At 38.6% G+C, this 20,287-nt stretch overlaps 1 protein-coding gene across 5 annotated transcripts in view; it reads right to left on the minus strand.

Moving 5' to 3' along the window:
* Positions 1-20,287, minus strand: part of TRIP11 (thyroid hormone receptor interactor 11) — a 63,927-nt gene that overhangs the window by 34,860 nt on the left and 8,780 nt on the right. For all 5 annotated transcript variants that reach the window (XM_043556860.1, XM_043556859.1, XM_043556862.1 and 2 more), the window contains 7 exons: positions 17,206-17,316; positions 14,017-14,295; positions 11,788-11,856; positions 9,901-10,066; positions 6,924-7,289; positions 3,489-3,529; positions 2,823-2,909 (listed from right to left, as the gene is read on the minus strand). In XM_043556860.1, coding sequence (XP_043412795.1) covers positions 2,823-2,909; positions 3,489-3,529; positions 6,924-7,289; positions 9,901-10,066; positions 11,788-11,856; positions 14,017-14,295; positions 17,206-17,316 — 1,119 coding nt within the window. The remainder of the gene's footprint in view (positions 1-2,822; positions 2,910-3,488; positions 3,530-6,923; positions 7,290-9,900; positions 10,067-11,787; positions 11,857-14,016; positions 14,296-17,205; positions 17,317-20,287) is intronic.

Genomic DNA, 20,287 nt, shown 5'->3' on the forward strand with positions numbered 1-20,287 from the left:
CAAGCCTAACATCCCTAAAGATCTATCTATAATTTTTAAACTATATCTTATGGTCTGTTCTACTGGTATTTAATGCTTTTCTTCCAAACTCCAGAAGTAGAACAGTCCTCTTCGCTTCAACACTTTCAACCTTAGATTATGATATCTGTGGTACAACAACTTTAGAATCTTCTTTCATTGATAGAGAAAACTCAAACTTCTTTTTTTTTAAGGTTTACTTATTTATTTTGAGAGAGCGAGAACAAGCAGGGGAGGAGAAGACAGAGAGGGAGAGAGAATCCCAAGAAGACTCTGTACTGTCAGCATGGAGTCTGACGCAGGGCCCAAACTCATGAACCCCATGAGTTCATGACCTGAGCTCAAACTCACAAACCCTGTGAGTTCGTGACCTGAGCCCAAACTCATGAACCCTGTGAGTTCGTGACCTGAGCCAAAATCAAGAGCTGGACGCTTAACCCAATGAGCCACCTAGGCACCCAAGAAAAATAAAACTATGGAATCTACTTTAAAGTAAGAATCTCAAAATTCTACAAATAGACTACACATACCTTACCAGGAGTTCAGCGAAAACTAGAACAGCTGCCTCATGATTCCCATTTCTCTTCCAATTCAAAAGTTTATTCTGAACTATAGTTGATGAAAATAGCATTCTCTTGTCTTTCTAGATTTATATGTCAATCAGGAGAACCACAAAAAGTTTTTTCAGGTAGACGTTATGAACATACACAGCCTTGCAGTTACATTTGGCATTCTTTTTTTCTTTCTTAGCAATTAAAAAAAATTTTTTTTAACTTAAAGTTTGTTTCTTTGTTTATTTACTTATTTATTTATTTTGGGGGGGGGGGGAGAGAACGAGTGCAAGAGCCAGTGGGTAGGGGCAGAGACAGAGAGAGAGCGAACCCTAAGCAGGCTCTGCACTGTCAGCACAGAGCCTGATGCAGGACTCAAATTCATGAACTGTAAGATCATGACCTGAGCCGAAATCAAGAGTTGGATGCTTAACCAGCTGAGCCACCCAGGCGCCCCAGTATGGCCTAGCATTCTTTTTAATTTTTTTTTTTTAACGTTTATTTATTTTTGAGGCAGAGCGAGACAGAGCATGAACAGGGGAGGGGCAGAGAGAGAGGGAGACACAGAATCTGAAACAGGCTCCAGGCTCCGAGCGGTCAGCACAGAGCCCAACGCGGGGCTCGAACTCATGGACCGTGAGATCATGACCTGAGCCGAAGTCGGACGCCCAACCGACCTAGCCACCCAGGCGCCCCTGGCCTAGCATTCTTAAGCAGTGAGTTGATCCCTATCAGAGATAATGAAAGGAAATATTATGAAGGATTACTTAACATCGAAAGAAAGGAGCAAGAGGGACCAGGAACGGCTGCAGAATCCGAAAGTATCAAGAGAAGGTCACAGACCCTATCAGGTATGTGCAGAGATCTGCAAACTACAAAGTATACCTGGGCCAATTAGAGAAAGGAGTAACTGAAAGAACAGAATGCAAAGGGAGGAGAAAAGAGCAAAAAAATTATATATACAATACAGGAATAAAAAAAGACTGGGAGACACTACTGGCTCTTAGTGGGTAGAAAGAGCGGGGGGACAAGGACCCCACAATGCATACGACAGTACACAGAGCTAAAAATTTTCCTGTCTACATGCCAAAACGCCCCTTTGAGAAACACTGCCTATACACTAATGTGGAAGGACGCTGAAAACATGTTAAGGTATACATGAATATATGTATAGTATGCTAACAGTTTTTTCAAATCTATTTAAATAATCATACATACTTAGGTGTAGTCTGAAAGGATGGACATATGAGAAACTGTTAAGAAAGACTTCCTTTGGAAAACAGGCCAACCAAGGGAGGTGGAAAGGATATTCCCTTTGTACTGTCTAAAGTTTTTCGGTATGAATTACCGTATTTGTACATCAGTGAGTATGTGTTACCTTTTAAAAATTAAGATTTTAAATTGAGTTAAGACACTAGCCTATAAATTAATACCAGCCGACAACTACCCTCTGTTTAAACACCTACCTTAGCCAAGGAACTACCCCCAAGTAGTACAAACATAAAAATACCTCTCCCGATACCCAACAGTGCATTATAGAACCTCGTTCCAACCTTGCTTCCAATATACACAAAGACCTTATTTCTACCAGTGAGATTATATCCCCTTTATCTCTCACCACTAAGAAACTCCTGTCCACAACAGATACGTTCTGGGACGTATCTGCAGCTACGGTTTCTGTAAGATGCCAGTCCAAGCTCGCGACCCACCTGTGTATGTTGCTGCTATCAGGACTTCATCAGAAACCAAAACAGAGCCTTTATCTTTTCTTTTTTTATTTATTTATTTTTTTTTAATTATTTTTTTTTTCAACGTTTATTTATTTTGGGGACAGAGAGAGACAGAGCATGAACGGGGGAGGGGCAGAGAGAGAGGGAGACACAGAATCGGAAACAGGCTCCAGGCTCTGAGCCACCAGCCCAGAGCCCGACGCGGGGCTCGAACTCACAGACCGCGAGATCGTGACCTGGCTGAAGTCGGACGCTTAACCGACTGCGCCACCCAGGCGCCCCTATCTTTTCTGCTCATATCTGTAGGCCTACTGGCTTATCTGTGTGTAAACGTAAACCCTGGCCAGCCCTCATACTCTGAACCTTGCCCAAGTACTTGAACCTGGTCTGACAAGCATCAATGAGATCAGCTTTATTCTAAGGCCTCTCAAGACCTAAATGCTCCATTTATATAAACTGGCCCTTGGCTTGATCTGTAATACACACAATATTTTAATTCTGGCCCCATTTTTATCGCACCCACCTTTTCTTGACTCAATAAGGACTTCTCTTTTTCTAAAATTTCAACATGCATTTTAAGTTTCAAATTGTCTTCAGTGAGACTGTTATCCTACAAAATGTTAAAACAGAGTTTTCAGATAAATTTCAGGTTTATAAAAAAGTAGGCAAGCCATACAAGTGTGCATTTCAACTCAGCATTTCTCTAGTGATATATAAAAATTATAAGCATACAACACTAGACCATCTAAAGCCAGTCACTCATTTTACAAACATTCTTATAGATATTTTTTAATTTATTTAAAAGCATACACAAATATACATAATACATAAATACATTTACAAACTAACCTGGAATCATTAGCACTAGAAACAACTCTAAATTCCTTAAGGGAAATCAAAATGCATTCCTCGGTTGGTGGGAAATCTGCTTCCACTCATATACGTAATATAATGTCTGTCAAATTAATCTTGAAAGTGATATCCTGCATTTTCCAATTATGTCACTTTAAAATTATGACAATTTATGATTCAAAAAATTACCGTTACCAGCAAACGTAAAATTACTAGGATGCAAGTTCCCAGGGTAAGTTCACGTGAATTTGTAAAAAACACAAAACAAGCAACTACAATAATCAAAATACTTTTTCTCGATAAAAGCCAGAAGGTTTTTCTCTTAGCATTAGTTTACCTGGTTTAAAATACTCAGTCTCATAATTTCATTTTCAGCATCTGCAAAAACAAAGAATCTGACATTAAAACACTTCAACTTCTTACCTATGTAATACACTCAGAAATAAAGCTCATTTAAAATAAAGTGTAATTATAAGCACAATCAGCAAACCCTAATGGTACTTACTGAAAAGTATTTTTGTTGTTTTACATTTCTATTTGACTACACTATAGAATTCATAACATAAATGCCAGTTAGAAGCTCCATTAAAATGTAATTCTATGAAACAGTACAAGAGATAAGTATAATCGTATCTGGATGAGTCATAAGTTATTGCCTTGATAAAAACACTAATAACAATGTTTCAAAATGAGTTGATTAGCTTTTGTACAGGAAAGAGTAAAAGGACTGAGACTGAGGGGAAATGGCTAAAAACAAGAATACATATTTACACCACAATAATACAATAATCTCTCGATTCTTTATTTTTTAAAATTTACTTATTTATTTTGAGAGAGAGAGAGCAAGAGAGCACAAGAGTGAGCAGGGGAGTGGCAGAGAGAGAATTCCAAACAGGCTCTCCACTGTCAGCACAAAGCCCGACATGGGGCTTGAACCCACAAACCGTGAGATTATGACCTAGCCGAAATCAAGAGTTTGACACTCAACCAACTAAACGACCCAGGTGCCCCAATTCTCAATGTTTACAGTGACTTAGAAATGACAGGGGAGCCTGGGTGGCTCAGTCATTTAGAAACCTGACTTTGGCTCAAGTCATGATCTCATGGTTCTTGAGTTCAAGCCCCATGTCAGGCTCTCTGCTGTCAGCACAGAGTCCACTTCAGATCCTCTGTCTCACTCTTTCTCTGCCCTTCCCCTGCTCATGTGGCGCACGCTCTCTCTCAAAAATAAACAAACAGTAAAAACATAAATAAAGTGACTTGGACATGACAACAGATAGAAAGGCCATTCAAGCCGGTATTATGGATAGATCCATATATAGAAATAGTTCTGGAAGAACACAAAGACAGAATACTTTAAGTCCAGCTGAACTGATTTATTCAATGTTCACTCAGATAATACTGAACGTTTACTGTGAGGTCAGTTGCTAGACAACCAGATGAAAACCTTTAGTCCTTGCTTGCCCTCAGGGAGCTTTCTATTCAGAGGAAAGACAAACAAGTAAACACGTGACCACAGCACAGTATGATACAGGGAACAGAAAGGACAAACACCTGCTCGATCTGGGGGTGGGAGAGGGGTGAGGAGGGCTAGGAAAGCAGCAGCATAGTATCTCCCAGTAGATACGATACCTGCAATGAGTTGTAATGTACTTAAGAATTAGCAGAGAGAAACAGAGACACGCCACAGAGCAGCAAATGCAAAGGCGACAGACCTAATAGACAATAACATCATCGGCTTAAGGAGATGTATAGAAAGTTCAGTACGGCTAACGCTTAGCACGTGAGGAGAATGGGAAGAACTGAAATTAAAGGGGGAGACAGGGACCAGATCATGAAAGACATTTTATGTCAAGTATGAGGTTTAGACTTTATCCTGAAGTTCACAAGGGAGCCACAAAGTATTGCAATCAGGGAAGTAAACTGTTTTGAGTTTCTGAAAAACCATCCTTGCTGCAGAAAGAAAAAAAACTGATTCAAGGAATCATGGAGACCAGAAAATAATAACAGCTAACACTTCTGTAATGCTTACTACGGGATAGCCATTGTTCTAGAGAGAACTCTGCAGGTAGTAACTCAGAGAATCCCCATTACTACTACTGTAACTATGGAAGACAGTATCATTATCCCAACTACACAGATGGAAAAACAAAAGCATAGAGATGGTAATTAAATTGCCCAACGTCACTGAATTAGTGACAGAGCTGGATTCTAGCACAGTCATGTACTTAACTACTGTGCTATTCGGCTCCATGAAGAAACTACTACAGTTAATCAGGCAAAAGAAAATTGATCGGCTGAAGTTATTCAGTGGCATGGAAACTGGAAAAAGAGGAAGGACTAGGGCAATAGGTTTGGTTTTTTTTGTTTTTTTTTTTTTTTTAATTTTTTTTTTTTTCAACGTTTATTTATTTTTGGGACAGAGAGAGACAGAGCATGAACGGGGGAGGGGCAGAGAGAGAGGGAGACACAGAATCGGAAACTGGCTCCAGGCTCCGAGCCGTCAGCCCAGAGCCTGACGTGGGGCTCGAACTCCCGGACCGCGAGATCGTGACCTGGCTGAAGTCGGACGCTTAACCGACTGCGCCACCCAGGCGCCCCTAGGTTTGTTTTTAAAGCAAATGAATTCATCTGTGTCACCCAATATGTGGAATAAACAGATACATTTTGAGAAGAGCAGAGATACTCTGAAGTCAAACAAGAAAGAAGTCTAGATCCCTAGTCAACAGCCTTCTCTTTGCCTTCCTGGCAGCTCCTAGAATGGAGGCACTTGTGAGAAACCCTAGAATGCCTCTGAAAGAGTACCAAGCCAGAGATGCTAAGGAAATAGAACCTTCAGGATATGCTAGGTGATGACTTCAAATTCTCTGTTTTGGTGAACTGGTAAATGCCACCAATCACTAAGGCTGGGAGAGGAGTAGGAGGAGGAGGGGGAGGAGGAGGAGGATGACGAGGACACGGTGACCCTGAACCCAACTTTAATATGAATTTATAGACTTGGCCATCCAGGTCAGGCACTCAGGATAAACAACTAGGCAAGTGAGACAGATTGGAGGCGGGGATCGGGGAGCAGAGCACCCAAGGGCTAGAAACACCCTCCAGAGCAAGAATCAATCAGTTCATGTGAGAGTTTATATTGTGAGAAGACAAAAATGCAAAATAAAACACATCTTTGCAGCTAAAGAGCTCCTATTATGTTTTCCTGGCATAAACGAATACTGGTGTTTGGCCTATTTCATTCAATAACTTATTTTTTCTAACACAGAACACAGGTATGGTAACGAAGTACCAGCTTCAGCATGGAAAATGATAAAAGACCTATGGTTATCACTCTTGTGTCTGCTTAGATACAGGACATCATTTCAAAAGGTGATATAGAATTTTAAAAAAGGGAGGCTGCATTCCCTAACTGGAGGGTCTGGACCCTAATGAGTTCCAGAAAGTATTTGGTTCTACACAGATTAACAGAAATACACCCACACCTCCTCCCAATAAACAGCTACTAAACATTTCCCAAAAATCTACACTGCCTCCTAAAGCAATGAGTCCCCTGTAAATACTTAAGGATGAGGCAGGGAGTGAAGCCTTTTTAGTAGAAAATTCCTATTTGTTGTGCGTTAATTATGGCACTGAAGCGAAACCAACAATTCGATTCAAATTCTACACAGTCGTTTCCATGACTCCTCCATTCCCATACAGTACTCAGTGTGCCTCTAAAACAACTGGTACGCAATGAAACACCCATCATCAACAAGTTCCAAACATTTTATACCAGACAGTGCCCGCTGCAGTTTGAGCACTTCCTCTTGCACCGATTCACCCTGCGACAGGATTCCTTCTCTTCCTGTCACAGCATCGCCCTGCCTCACGGCATCAGGCTGCAATTTACTACATTCCTGTTTCAAGTTTTCACACTCTTCCGTTATCTGTCTGTTTTCAATGTGCAGGCGTTCTTGTTCCTTCTTCAAAACATCTCTGTCAGTTTCTGCAGAAGATAATTTTGTATTTATGTCCTTTATTTTATCCTCAAGTTCTCCAATTTTTTTTGTAGACGCTACTTTCTCAGTTTGTAGATCCTGAATAGTTTTTTGCATCTCATGGATTTTCAAGTGATCAGTGACTGCAATTCCTGAGCCACCTAGAACATGAACAGAAAATCAAGGACAGCAAACGTCAGCTACCAAGAGATTAGTAGCTTGCTATATACAGCTACGAGATTGAACAGACGTGAGGACCTGAAAATCTTTGGAAGTTAAGACAACGAGATACCATTACACTCCCATTAGAACGGCCGAAGTTCAGAACATGGACAACACCAGATGCTGATGAGCATGTGGAAAAGAGCTCTCGTTCACTCTTGGTGGGAATGCAAAACAGTAGGGCCACTTTGGAGGACAGTTTGGCAGTTTCTAACAGAATGAAACATACCCTTACCATATGGTTAGCAACTGCACTCCCTGGTATTTACTCAAAGGAACTGAAAACTCTTACCCACGTGAACACCTGAACAATGATGTTTATAACAGCTTTATGCATAACTACAAAAACCTGGAAGCAAAGAGGTCCTTCAGGAGGTGAATGGATAAATTGTGGTACATCCAGGCAATGTGATACTATTCAGCATTAAAAAGAAGTGAGGGATCAAGCCATGAAAAAACATGGAGGAACTTTATTTTTTTTTTTAATTTTTTTTTTTAACATTTATTTATTTTTGAGACAGAGACAGAGCATGAACGGGGGAGGGGCAGAGAGAGAGGGAGACACAGAATCGGAAGCAGGCTCCAGGCTCTGAGCCATCAGCCCAGAGCCTGAAGTGGGGCTCGAACTCACGGACCGTGAGATCGTGACCTGAGCCGAAGTCGGACGCCCAACCGACTGAGCCACCAAGGCGCCCCCACATGGAGGAACTTTAAATGCACATTACTAAGTGAAAGAAATCAATCTCAAAAGGTTACGTACTGTATGATTTCAACTATGTGACATTCTAGAAAAGGCAAAACTATAGAGACAATAAAAAGATTGGTGGGGAGGGCAAGTGGGGGGTGAGTAGGCAGAGTAGAAAGGGTTTTAGAGCACTGAAACTACTCTGTATATTATGATGAATATGTGCATAAGTTTGTCCAAACCCATAGAATGTACAATACCAAGAGTCAACCCTAAGGTAAACTATGCACTTTGAGGGATCGTGATGTGTCAATGTAGGTTCATCTTTGGTGGCAAATGTGCCATTCTGCTAAGTGATGGTGATAGTAGGGATGGCATGCGTTTGGGGGCAGGGGTATGTGGGAAATCTCTGTACTTCCTTCTCAATTTTGTTATAAAAACAAAGTCTTAAAAAATTATAATAGGGACGCCTGGGTGGCTCAGTCAGTTGAGCATCCGACTTGCTTTTGGCTCAGTTCGTGATCTCACAGTTTGTGGGATCAAGCCCTGTGTTGGGCTCTGTGCTGACAGTGTGGAGGCTGCTTGGGATTCTCTGTCTCCCTCTCTGCCCCTCCCCCCCTCTCAAAATGAATAAACTTTTTTTAAAAATTACCATAATAAAGCATCTTTATTTTAGATTTTTTTCCCCTGTAATCTCTACTCCCAACATGGGACTCAAACTCATGACCCTGAGATCAAGAGTCACATGCTCCACTGACTGAGACAGCCAGCTGCCCTCATAATAAAGCTTTTTGAAAATAAACAGTCGAGGAAAAATATTATTTGAATGAACTACTAAAAAGCCTATGTATATGAATTTAAAAGAGAGTGAAGGGGCGCCTGGGTGGCGCAGTCGGTTGAGCGTCCGACTTCAGCCAGGTCACGATCTCGCGGTCCGTGAGTTCGAGCCCCGCGTCAGGCTCTGTGCTGATGGCTCAGAGCCTGGAGCCTGTTTCCGATTCTGTGTCTCCCTCTCTCTCTGCCCCTCCCCCGCTCATGCTCTGTCTCTCTCTGTCCCAAAAATAAATAAACGTTGAAAAAAAAAATTAAAAAAAAAATAAATAAATAAAAGAGAGTGAAAATAGTTCTATTGGTTTTTAAGGTTTTTTTTAACATTTATTAATTTTTTGAGAGACAGAGACAGTGTCAGCAGGGAAAGGACAGAGAGAGAGGAAGACACAGAATCCGAAACAGGCCCCAGGCTCTGAGCTGTCAGCTCAGGGCCTGAACCCACGAACTGCAAGATCATGACCTGAGCCGAAATCGGATGCTCAACCAACTGAGCCACCCAGGTGCCCCAGAAAGTGAAAATACTTCTAATCATTTATTACCAAAGTACCACCACCAAACAATACAAAGAAATCTATGTATTGTTAACTATCTGTCACAAAGGCAAATGGACCTTTCCATTTCTGCATAATCTTTCCTTTTTAAAATTTTTTTAAATGTTTATTTATTTTTGAGAGACACAGAGTGCAAACAGGGGAGGGGCAGAGGAGACACACACACACGAAATCTGAAGCAGGCTCATGCTCTGAGCTGTCAGCACAGAGCCCGACACAGGGCTTGAACTCATGAATCTGAGATCAGATCATGACCTGAGCTGAAGTCGGACACTTAACCGACTGAGCCATGCAGGTGGCCCAATTTCCACATAATCCTGATAATAGCAATGCCACTGCAAATTTCCGGCAGGTGAACAGAACTAGTCATTCACTCATTCTTTAGAACTTAGTCCAAGTTTACATCAGTGTCTTGATCACACATCACTAGGCTGGTCTTTTAATTATATCATCTAATACATTAAGTTAATAAAAACTAACAACCTTGTTGTAACAGCTTTTCCAGTTCTTCAATTCGTTCTTCATAGTCACTTAATTCTTCTCGATGCCGACGACTTATTTCTGTCAATTTCTGTTGATGTGCATTCTGTAACACTGACATTTCATGTTGATGGTCATCAATTTCCTGACTTCGGTTCTGTTTAAGTTCCTTAAAAAATAAAAACAAGGTTAACCCCATTTATAATCAATGATACACCTAAGCTATCTCATTGTGCAGAAGTGTGTATTAAGAATAATTCTCTGGGGGCGCCTGGGTGGCGCAGTCGGTTAAGCGTCCGACTTCAGCCAGGTCACGATCTCGCGGTCCGTGAGTTCGAGCCCCGCGTCGGGCTCTGGGCTGATGGCTCAGAGCCTGGAGCCTGTTTCCGATTCTGTGTCTCCCTCTCTCTCTGCCCCTCCCCCGCTCATGCTCTGTCTCTCTCTGTCCCAAAAATAAATAAACGTTGAAAAAAAAAAATTTTTTTTTTAAAAAATAAAAAAAAAGAATAATTCTCTGAACACGCTATGGTTGAAGAGAATTTAAACACAGCCTCCAAATCTGGACAATTCTGACTCTACCCTTGCCTTTCTTGGGTCTTAAGAACAATTTGAATATCTTTTTTTCTTCATATCTGTGACCATGAGCTTCTCTTGCTAGTGACATATCCCATCGATGCCAGTGCCAACCTTCAGTCTGTAGCTGGTGTCCTATTACTCCCATCTCTTGCTCAGCCCTTCCTTCCACCAGTCTTGATGGGACTCCCAAACTGTTAACCAAGGCACGTTGCTACCCAAGTTGAGACCACCAGTCTCTCTCCTAGGAATCCAGATCTTGAGCAGAGTCCTTCAAAGAGGGAAATTATTTGGACCAGAAGCACTGTGAGAGCTACACCCAGAAAAGTTGGTCCACTGTGTCCCACTCTCTAGATCCCCAATGCTATTCCCAATCCTGTCCATCCCCGATGCTATTCCCAATCCTGTCCATCCTAAGACCAAAACGCTCAATACTTCTTTCAATCCTGTGGACAGACTAACCTGGGTCCTTCCAGTAAATCCTCTTTTGCTTTACTTTGCCAGTAATGACTTCTATTGCTTGTGACCCAAGAATCCTAATCTATAAATTAGCTTCTACTTCCTGAGAAGACAAGTAAGGTTGTTCCTTAATCCTGTGCGCTTACTTCAGTGCCAGCGCTTGGCAAGGAGCTTTACGTTTAAACTTTAACACAATCCTACAGGGAAGGTATTATGAAATCTGCTGTACTAAGGATAAAATGGAAGCTTGGGAAGATTAAGTAACTTGTCCAAAGTAGAACAGCTGGCAAATAGTAGAGGCAGGATTCAAACACAGGTCTGACTTGGGAACCCACCCATGTTACGTATTACAATAATAATAAAACCAAAAACTAAAAAATTCTATATCTGACATTAATTTATACACTAAAAACAATTCAGTGCCATATGATAATTTTATGTAACTAAAATTTTTCTTGAATGAAATAATAATGGACACAAACTAGCAAAATTCCACCATTAAAGGAAAATAATTAGTTACAGTGAATAGTATTAGCATTTTATTTTGTCAATATCCTTTAAACCCTGAAAACTTCAGCAACCTTGGAATTGTTTTAATAAAGACCATTTTACAAGATATAGTAACTAGTACAGACTAATGAAATATACTTAAAAAAATAAATGTTCAAAACCAAACAATTTTGAAGAGACATTTTTATACACCTTACTGTCATAAAGAACGAAGATACAAAATGGAAAAGAAACAATCATACTCTATATAATTAGCTTTATAACTGAGCCTTCCATTAATTTAGACATATATTTTTAATAAGCCAATTTTAGATGTATAATAGCCATTGTTCCAACAACCTGTCTTACCTTAATGATACTTTGCAGTTTGCAGATTTCACTTTGATCAGAGCTATTTGATCCTTGTGGTTTAGAAGTCTAGATCAGAAAAACAGAATTAGAAAGTAATTGTATTGATTTTCTTGTAAAAGAGAAAGTCACAACTTAATTTTATTAAACGACATCTTTCAAAAAAGGGAGCATTTCCCAAATTCTGATTAAAGAATGCCAAGCACTTTTGAAGAACCCAGTCCAATTGTAATACACAACAAATAAAAGATAATTTTCAAGAGTCTGTTAACTAATTAGGGAGACACTTTTACAAAATAACTGTTAAGAAGGAAAACACCAGAGAATATTTTACTCAGCTTAACAAAATGTAAATTTGATAATCAAACAGCTTCCTAGAAGAAAATGTTTCAAAATGGAAAGTTATCCAACATTAATTCTAATCATAACCCAGCAAAAATCTTTCTAAAATGATTTTACCTGGATCTCTACCCCAATACAGAACAACCTTTAGTTTAACAATTAAAAGAACTTTTGGATTTTTCTCTTCTCATTCAAAGCTGAATGTTGTTCATTTATCTTTTTAACATTTACTATACAGTGTGTTAGGAACAAAAAGCTGCTCTCTGGATAAAAAAAAGGAACAAAGTATACCAGAAACTCCAGGATTCAGAGTCAAAAGATGTCTGGTTGAGTCACAACTTACTCACTGTGACAATATGTGTATTAAACGTTTACTTTGTTTACCTGTAAAACAGAGGTAATAAATACCTCACACAGTTACTAAGATTAATATATATTAGGATAGCATATATACAAACATCTTGTAAAATATAACACAAGTTTTACTATGCCTTGCTGAAAAATTAAGTCCTGTGAAAGATCCCAATTATGCCTTTTCCACCATGATATCCTACTATAGGTAATATAGTAAACATTCAAGATATGCTTATATATACATACTCAAAAAACACCTCTTCCCTGTGAAATCTTATGTTTCTTAAAATACGTATCAGAATCACCTGGGGTATTTACAGTTTGAATGCAATTTCCAAGGCCCTAAAATAAGCTACAAAATCCTAATCTCTGAAGGTAGGACAGGGAATCTACAGTGTTATAGTAGCTTAAGAGCTACTACATTTTTAAAGATAAAATGGACAAGCTGATCATCCTAAGATGTATTTTGGGTATGGGAAATGTCTAGCAACTTGAGAAGCAAAAAAATAATTGGTAGGGTTTCTCCTTTATATAACTAGATCACACTCACAAAAAGAAACAATTTCTTTACTTTTATACTTTTTCTCTACATTGAGGAAATTAAATCCAAACGTGCAATGTTCGAGTTTACTTCGGGTCTCACGTCTATTGACAATATCAATAGTATATAAAATTTGATATATAAGATGGAAAGTGTTCCTTAAAAGAAAGTTTACTGTCCAAATAGCAAAGATTTAATTTCTACTGCACAAAAAATAATACAAAATAGTTTAATGTATTTTATGATACCAATGATCAAATTTTCATCTTACACGTAACTAACGATAAAGGAACTTCAGAGAACATCTCTGCAAGTAGTTTCAATCTGGTATCTCGGAGCCCTGGCATTGCCGTCAAAGAAGCCTCAGGGACTCCCGGGGAAAAGATGGCTAGTTCAACCATAGCAACTCCATTTTTATCTCTTTTAAGTCCTGGACTTGTAACTTTTTATTTAAAAGAAAAAAAATTTTTTTTAATTATGGAGAGAGGTGCGTGCAAGCAGGGAGAGAAGCAGAGGGGGAGAGAGGGACAGAGAGAGTGGGGGAAGGAGAGAGGGAGGGGGGAGGGAGGGAAGGAGAGACAGAGATAAAGAGACAGACAGAACAAGAGAGAATCCTAAGCAGGCTACACGCCCAGCAAGGAGCCCGATGCAGAGCTTGATCTTACTACCCTTGGATCATGACCTGAGCTGAAATCAAGAGCCAGACGCTCAACCAACTGAGCCACCCCGACGTGCCTTTATTTTATTCTAAAACATAGTTCTGTTGCTCTAAACTTTTTTGAGAATTTCTTCCAAATATTTTATAGAGGGAGGAAAAAACTAAGATGAGAAAGAAAGATGATCTGATCAAAATCACTCAGAAAATCACTGGCAGGATTAGAATACAGGTTTTCAATTTCCTAGTCTGGGGTTCTTTCTGATACCAAAAGTTCTACATTCAGAACCACTCTTTTTACTAAGAATGTTCAAAAACTCACGGCAATTTTACCAACCTGAGCAATATGCCTCCAGTGGCCAACTTCAGACTCAAGTCTTGAAACTTCATTTGACAATCTGTTTATTTCTTGTTGTGATGAAATTATGTCACCAAAGTCCATGTCGTCATCATGGAAAGCAGCAGCATGACGACTGATGCCATAACCAAATGAAGACGATGCAGGCGCTGCTGGTACTCGGCCAGCTCCTGAATTTACTGACTGGGCAGCTGACTGAAGCTTCAGCACCTGATCCTGTAGTGCGATCTGTCTTGCTTTAAGATGGCTGATTTCCACCTATACATTTATAATCTGCGTTTTAGAGAACGTACTTTAAAATAACCACATTGATCTTTTTACAGATTCATAACATTAAAAGTTATAATGATTTAAAACTATCCAATGATGGTAACTCTACCAACTGAATCCTAGTATTTTATAATAGCCTAACCACACATTTTGATTTAAAAACCAAACATGAAAAAAAACCCAACATGATTACCAGTTAAAGCACAGATAATATTTCAAATAGTGCGAAGATCAGAATCTCATATGTTAACTGAAGCAATTAAATTCTCAATTAAACACGGGTTTACTATTGTCGATGTATCAGGTAGTACAGGCAATTTCTGAGGGTTCTATTTGTATTATCAAACTCTAAGTGAAGAGAAAATGAAAGCTGCATCAGCCTAAGTATCAGAAGTTTCCTTAGAGCATCTTTGGAACAGTCTTATATAACTGATCATGGCTGAATTTAAACTTAAAATGCACCATGAATCAGAGGTAACTTTCTACTGGTCTGTACAACAGCTGGAAGAATGCTTTATTAATCTAATCTTAGATAGCACAGTGAGCCTGTGGTTATTAGCCCGTGAGTCTTAGGAAAACATCATACATTGAAAGAGACCTTTGCTTTAGCCTTGGCAAAAAGGAGCCGGTGAAAATTTGACTTTACTCAGGGAAAGAATAGTACAAAAATACTGAAACCTACAGAGGAGTTTTGACTGAGGGTTGGCAATACCACCTCACTGTCCAAAAGAAATTACAGGACATACCATAATGCCAGATCCATTTCGGGTGAGAGATTACTCAAAATATAAAAGTGAGTAAGATAGGGAGAATTGAGATAAGCTTTCTATAAAATACCTACTCCAGAAGACACCCCGCCACGACAGAGGAGAATCTGATATTGGGAGTCAGCCAACAATATTTCTATGCACGTAAAGCCAAGCAATTAGACAAACAAAACCCAAACACAATGACGTCAAATATATTAACAAACACGTTTCTCATGAGAGCCTCTTCTCTAATAGAAATTTATAGCAGTGCACATATTTCATTCATTTTTCCATAAATGTCATGACATGAATTGCATCTTTAGGGATTATGAACATCACAATGACGGCAGAAACCAGCAGATCTTAAGTATAGTCACATATTATCTTTCATTCTGGTAAAAAGTATGGAAATTCATTAATTTTTTCAAGCATAGCTTTAACACAAAGCAAGTTCTGCCTATAAAACGGACACATATTAAGTTGTAGAGTTAAAAAATGCAAGCTCTGGGCGCCTGGGTGGCGCAGTCGGTTAAGCATCCGACTTCAGCCAGGTCACGATCTCGCGGTCCGTGAGTTCGAGCCCCGCGTCGGGCTCTGGGCTGATGGCTCAGAGCCTGGAGCCTGTTTCCGATTCTGTGTCTCCCTCTCTCTCTGCCCCTCGCCCGTTCAAGCTCTGTCTCTCTCTGTCCCCAAAATAAATAAACGTTGAAAAAAAAAATTAAAAAAAAAATGCAAGCTCTAATAACAAAGAGGCATTTCTAAACTTAAATGCCTAATTTGCCCTCTAATATTCAGTTAAGTAGAAAATTAAATGCTGAATTTTCCACAGCAGTGTTTTCAATTAGGATGTGAGTATCAGAATCACCTATAAAGTTTTTGAAAAATGCCAATACCAGGGCCCCTTCCCAGGACACTAAAATCAGAATCTCCTGGAGGGCATAAACGTGTATTTTTTTAAGGTGTCATGGATGATTCAGCTGTAAACCCCTGGGTGGGAACCACTGCTCTACTGTAATACTTAGAAGTCACTGCTGCTCAAAGTGTGGTCTGTGGACTACAGGCATGAATGTTTACTACCAGTCCATGACAGGTACAGGAATAGAAAGAGTAAGGCCTAAAGTCTTTTAAAGCAATTTGACAGAGTAATTTTATAATCTGTTAAATCTTTTTAATAAGTGGGCCTTGAGCTCTAACTCGAACCTGTTAACTCTGCCTTTTTATATTCATTTTATTTTTGAAGTAATTTTATTGTATTTTATGAAATCAATTCCCAACAGATTGGAAATTTAACCTCTTCTTTAAATGTTTATAATTATCTTTAATGTGACTTACTTTCATTTTTCATCTTAGTATGTCACTAAAAGAACTAAAAAACAATGTATTTAAATTTTAAAAACTCATACAATGAAATTATGGTAGAAATGAACATTTACTCAACAGACTGAAGAGAGCCCAAATGATCTGGATAAAACAAGAAACAGTTCAATTCAATAGGAGCATTTACTGAATTCCATTTACATACTAAACACTGAAGAAAATTCAACAGAATGAAATATGGAAACATCATCTATATTTTAAGGATTCATGATAACACTGGTTAAATTACAGAATATCTATTACCAGCACTGCGAAGAAAAGATAAGCCAATTCCAAAATAAACATTTCTAACAAACTAAAGGGAAAAAATATTTATAGAACAATGTAAGTCAACTTAATATACTTAATATTCTATTTTCCCATGGAAAATCAAGCAAATGCCAATTCAATATATATTAACACTAGCAGTCAAAATCATTTTTAAAAAATGTCATTAGCAATTATCACACTGATTGACAACTTAAAGTAAACAGATGAGAAATTAGGTTTCATAAAATCAGAAATTATAAGCAACAGATGCCTAAAGATATTTTATTGAAAGAGTTTTCCTCTTTGGGAAAGTAGAAATTAAAGGCTAGCTTATAAAATATAAATATAACAGAAAAGCTTAGAGTTCCTGTTAAATTACTGGTATCAAACTGAGTTGGGGATTATTAACTTCATCACCGTTTCAATGTTTTTCGATCTGTATATAGCTTGATTTATAACTCTCAAAAAACCTCCTAAATACATTAGAGTGAAATAAATATGAAGTAATTGTAATAAATTTTACCTCCTTCTGCTGTAGCTGATTTCGGTAAATTGTAGATTGCTGCTTTATTTGAAGTTCTGATGCTTCATGTTTCTCTTCTAGATCAGTACAAAGTTTTTTGAGTCTCTCATTCTAGAAGCAAAGAAAAAAGTATTTTCAACAAAAAGACTAAAGTAAAACATGTTAGTAACAGTTATGTGTATGGCATCATGAAAAATATATTGCTTCACACAGAAAATGATATGAAATATAAAAGTTCTCAGAATTCTGGGCTTTTTAATTTTTTTAAAGTTTACTTATTTTGAAAGAGAGAGAGAGAGAGAGAGAGAGAGAGAGAGAGAGCGAGCACGAGTAAGCATGAGCAGGGGAGGGGCAGAGAGAGAGAGAGAATCCCAAACAGGCTCCGTGCTGACACAAGGCTCGAACACATAAACTGTGAGATCCTGACCTGAGCCGAAATTCAGAGCCAGCCACTTAACTGACTGAGCCACCCAGGTGCCCCCAGAATTCTGGCTTTTAAAGTACACTTTCAGTTAAAGCTACAAGTGCAATAGCCATGTTAATAGAGATTATGCAAAATTCTGAACCAAAGTAAAAAAAAAAAAAAAAAAAATGCTGCTTATTTGATTTTCTGCTAATAAAAAGCCAATGATCAATGCTTCCCCCATCTCTGCATATCCAGGGTCTAGCCTATAGTACACAATATATGTCAAGTTAACGAATAAACTGGATTACATGCCTCAACTTCTGGTTTCTCCCCAAATAGAACTTTTTAATAGAAATCATTTCAAAAAAGACTTGTTGCTGAAGTAAAGGCAGGAGGCCAAAAAACCTTATTACTTGTCTGCCTGTCCCCCAGGTTCCTGAGGCACTTCTGAAAAAAACAATTTGAAAAGCATACTGAAACTCAGTTCAAAAACTAGTTAGAAGCTGGGACAGCTGGGTGGCTCTGTCAGTTAAGCGTCTGACTCTTGGTTTCGACTCAGGTCATGATCTCACAGGTTCCAGCCCCACATTAGGCCCTGTGCTGACAGTGCAGAGCCTGCTTGAGATTCTCTCTCTCGTTCTCTGTGCCCCTCCACTGCATGTGCTATTTCTGTCTCCCTCAAAATAAATAAATAAACTTAAAAAAAAAAAAAGTTAGTTAAAAGTACATGAAATAGTCTAATTAAATGAATCCAGACATTATAGTCTTTTAAGATTTTGGAAAACATGTTTAAAAAATTAATTAAATTTTGGGTACTCAAATATTAAATTGCCATTATGTATTATCATTCCTTGAATTTGAATGAATAAGCACATAATGGAGCAAGATAAATGGACACTAAAACTTTTTGCAAAAGAATTTACAAATTATCACAGATAACTTTCTAAGAATTCTACTAATACCTACAAACACAGGTTAACAATGATAACGGAGAAAAAGGTGAATGATGTGGTAGGGAAAAAAAAAGCTCGTGATAGAAGGTGAAGACTTTTTCACTTTGAGAAGGTCACCTGTTTTCTTAGAGTCTAGGAATTTCTTACATCAACAGATGTGAAAATTATGATCCAGGGAGATTGGATGAATTCGCAGAGAAAATCAAAGGAGTAAATCAACGGAAAAATTACAACACACACAAACCCTAGTTTGAGAGTCTGTCTCTAGAAATCTAATACAAATCTTGGTTATCTTGAAGAAATTTAAGACACAGGCCCCAAAGTCACACAACTAATTACCTTCTATTCTATTGGCTGCTTTCGTGTGACTTTCTGTAATCTTTTAACATGAAAACACCATGCGTAGTTAAAGCAACACAATATACTGAAGTCAAAATCTATTCATAACAGTCCACTCCAGGATTTTTCAGATAAAAATAATTCAGGCTATTTGTTGAACTCTGGTGAGAATGAGAACTTGAAAGCTTCCAATGTGGCCAATAGTTGTGTTTCTGCCCTCATCTCCCTGTCCATATGAGAGTCACAAAGACGGACAGAGTACATGAAGGACAGATCCTCTTCATGCAGCTGATCTGTAACATATCACTCGTCAGTGGCCGTATTTTCTAGAATATGGAATATGGAACCAAGAGGGCTGGTCTGAAAGGATGAAGAATAAACACATGCAAAGAAGAACAAAGAGGAGTAAAAATAAGAGACAAATCCCTGGTGGTCTGCAGTTCTGTTTGCAGCCCCTTTCTAAAGTCTGGCTATGATTTCTGCCCTTGAAATCTACGACATTCTCATATCCTTAAATTATTCCATCCTGATCAACCCTTGTTACACCATCAAGGTCGGAACCAACTTTACTCAGTGAGTTTCTTTGTTGAGCAGTCCTAACTATGTGTAAGGACAGATATTTATGACTTTTACTTTTTCTTAGATGTCCTCCAACAAAGAGAGAAAATTTACTTATTTTTTTCTTAAGTTTATCTATTTATTTTGAGAGAGAGACAGAGAGCGAGCTGGGGAGGAGCAGCAAGAGAGACGGAATCCCAAAGCAGGCTCGCAATGTCAGCACAGAGCCAAATATGGGGCTTGATCTTGTGCACCATGACATCATTGAGTCACCCAGGCGCCCCACTTATTTTTTAAATAAAACAAAACTTGGGGCACCTGGCTGGCTCAGTTGGTGGAGTGTGCAACTATCGATCATGAGGTTGTGGGTTCGAGTCCCACACTGGGTACAGAGTTTACTTAAAAATAAAATCTATAACTAAATCTCATTCTCTCTTGTCAATATCATAAGGGGATAGCGGGCCCTTTAAAAATCTAACAACATTCATGAGATTATAATGACCTTGTTTTTTCTGTACTTGAAACATTTTGATTTTTTTATCATCCTAAAAATTTTCTTTATCATTATTCATCAATTATTCTCAACTAGGTTAAAAAAGTCTTATGTAATAGGAAAAGAGAAGACTGACAGAATCACCCAGTGATTAGTGAAATAACCAGTTTTCTGACTGCAGTGTCCAAAGCATTACATCATCTTTTAAAAAGAAAAAGCTAGAGACACCAACTTTGTGGTGTCTCTTTTATTCTGTTGTGTTTTGCTTTCATTGAACATAGCTGCAAATTCAGAATTTTCATTTCAACAAAGAGAAGAAAACTGACAGAGGAA

The sequence above is a fragment of the Prionailurus bengalensis genome, chromosome B3 (assembly GCF_016509475.1).
Source record: "Prionailurus bengalensis isolate Pbe53 chromosome B3, Fcat_Pben_1.1_paternal_pri, whole genome shotgun sequence".
Lineage (NCBI taxonomy): Eukaryota > Metazoa > Chordata > Mammalia > Carnivora > Felidae > Prionailurus > Prionailurus bengalensis.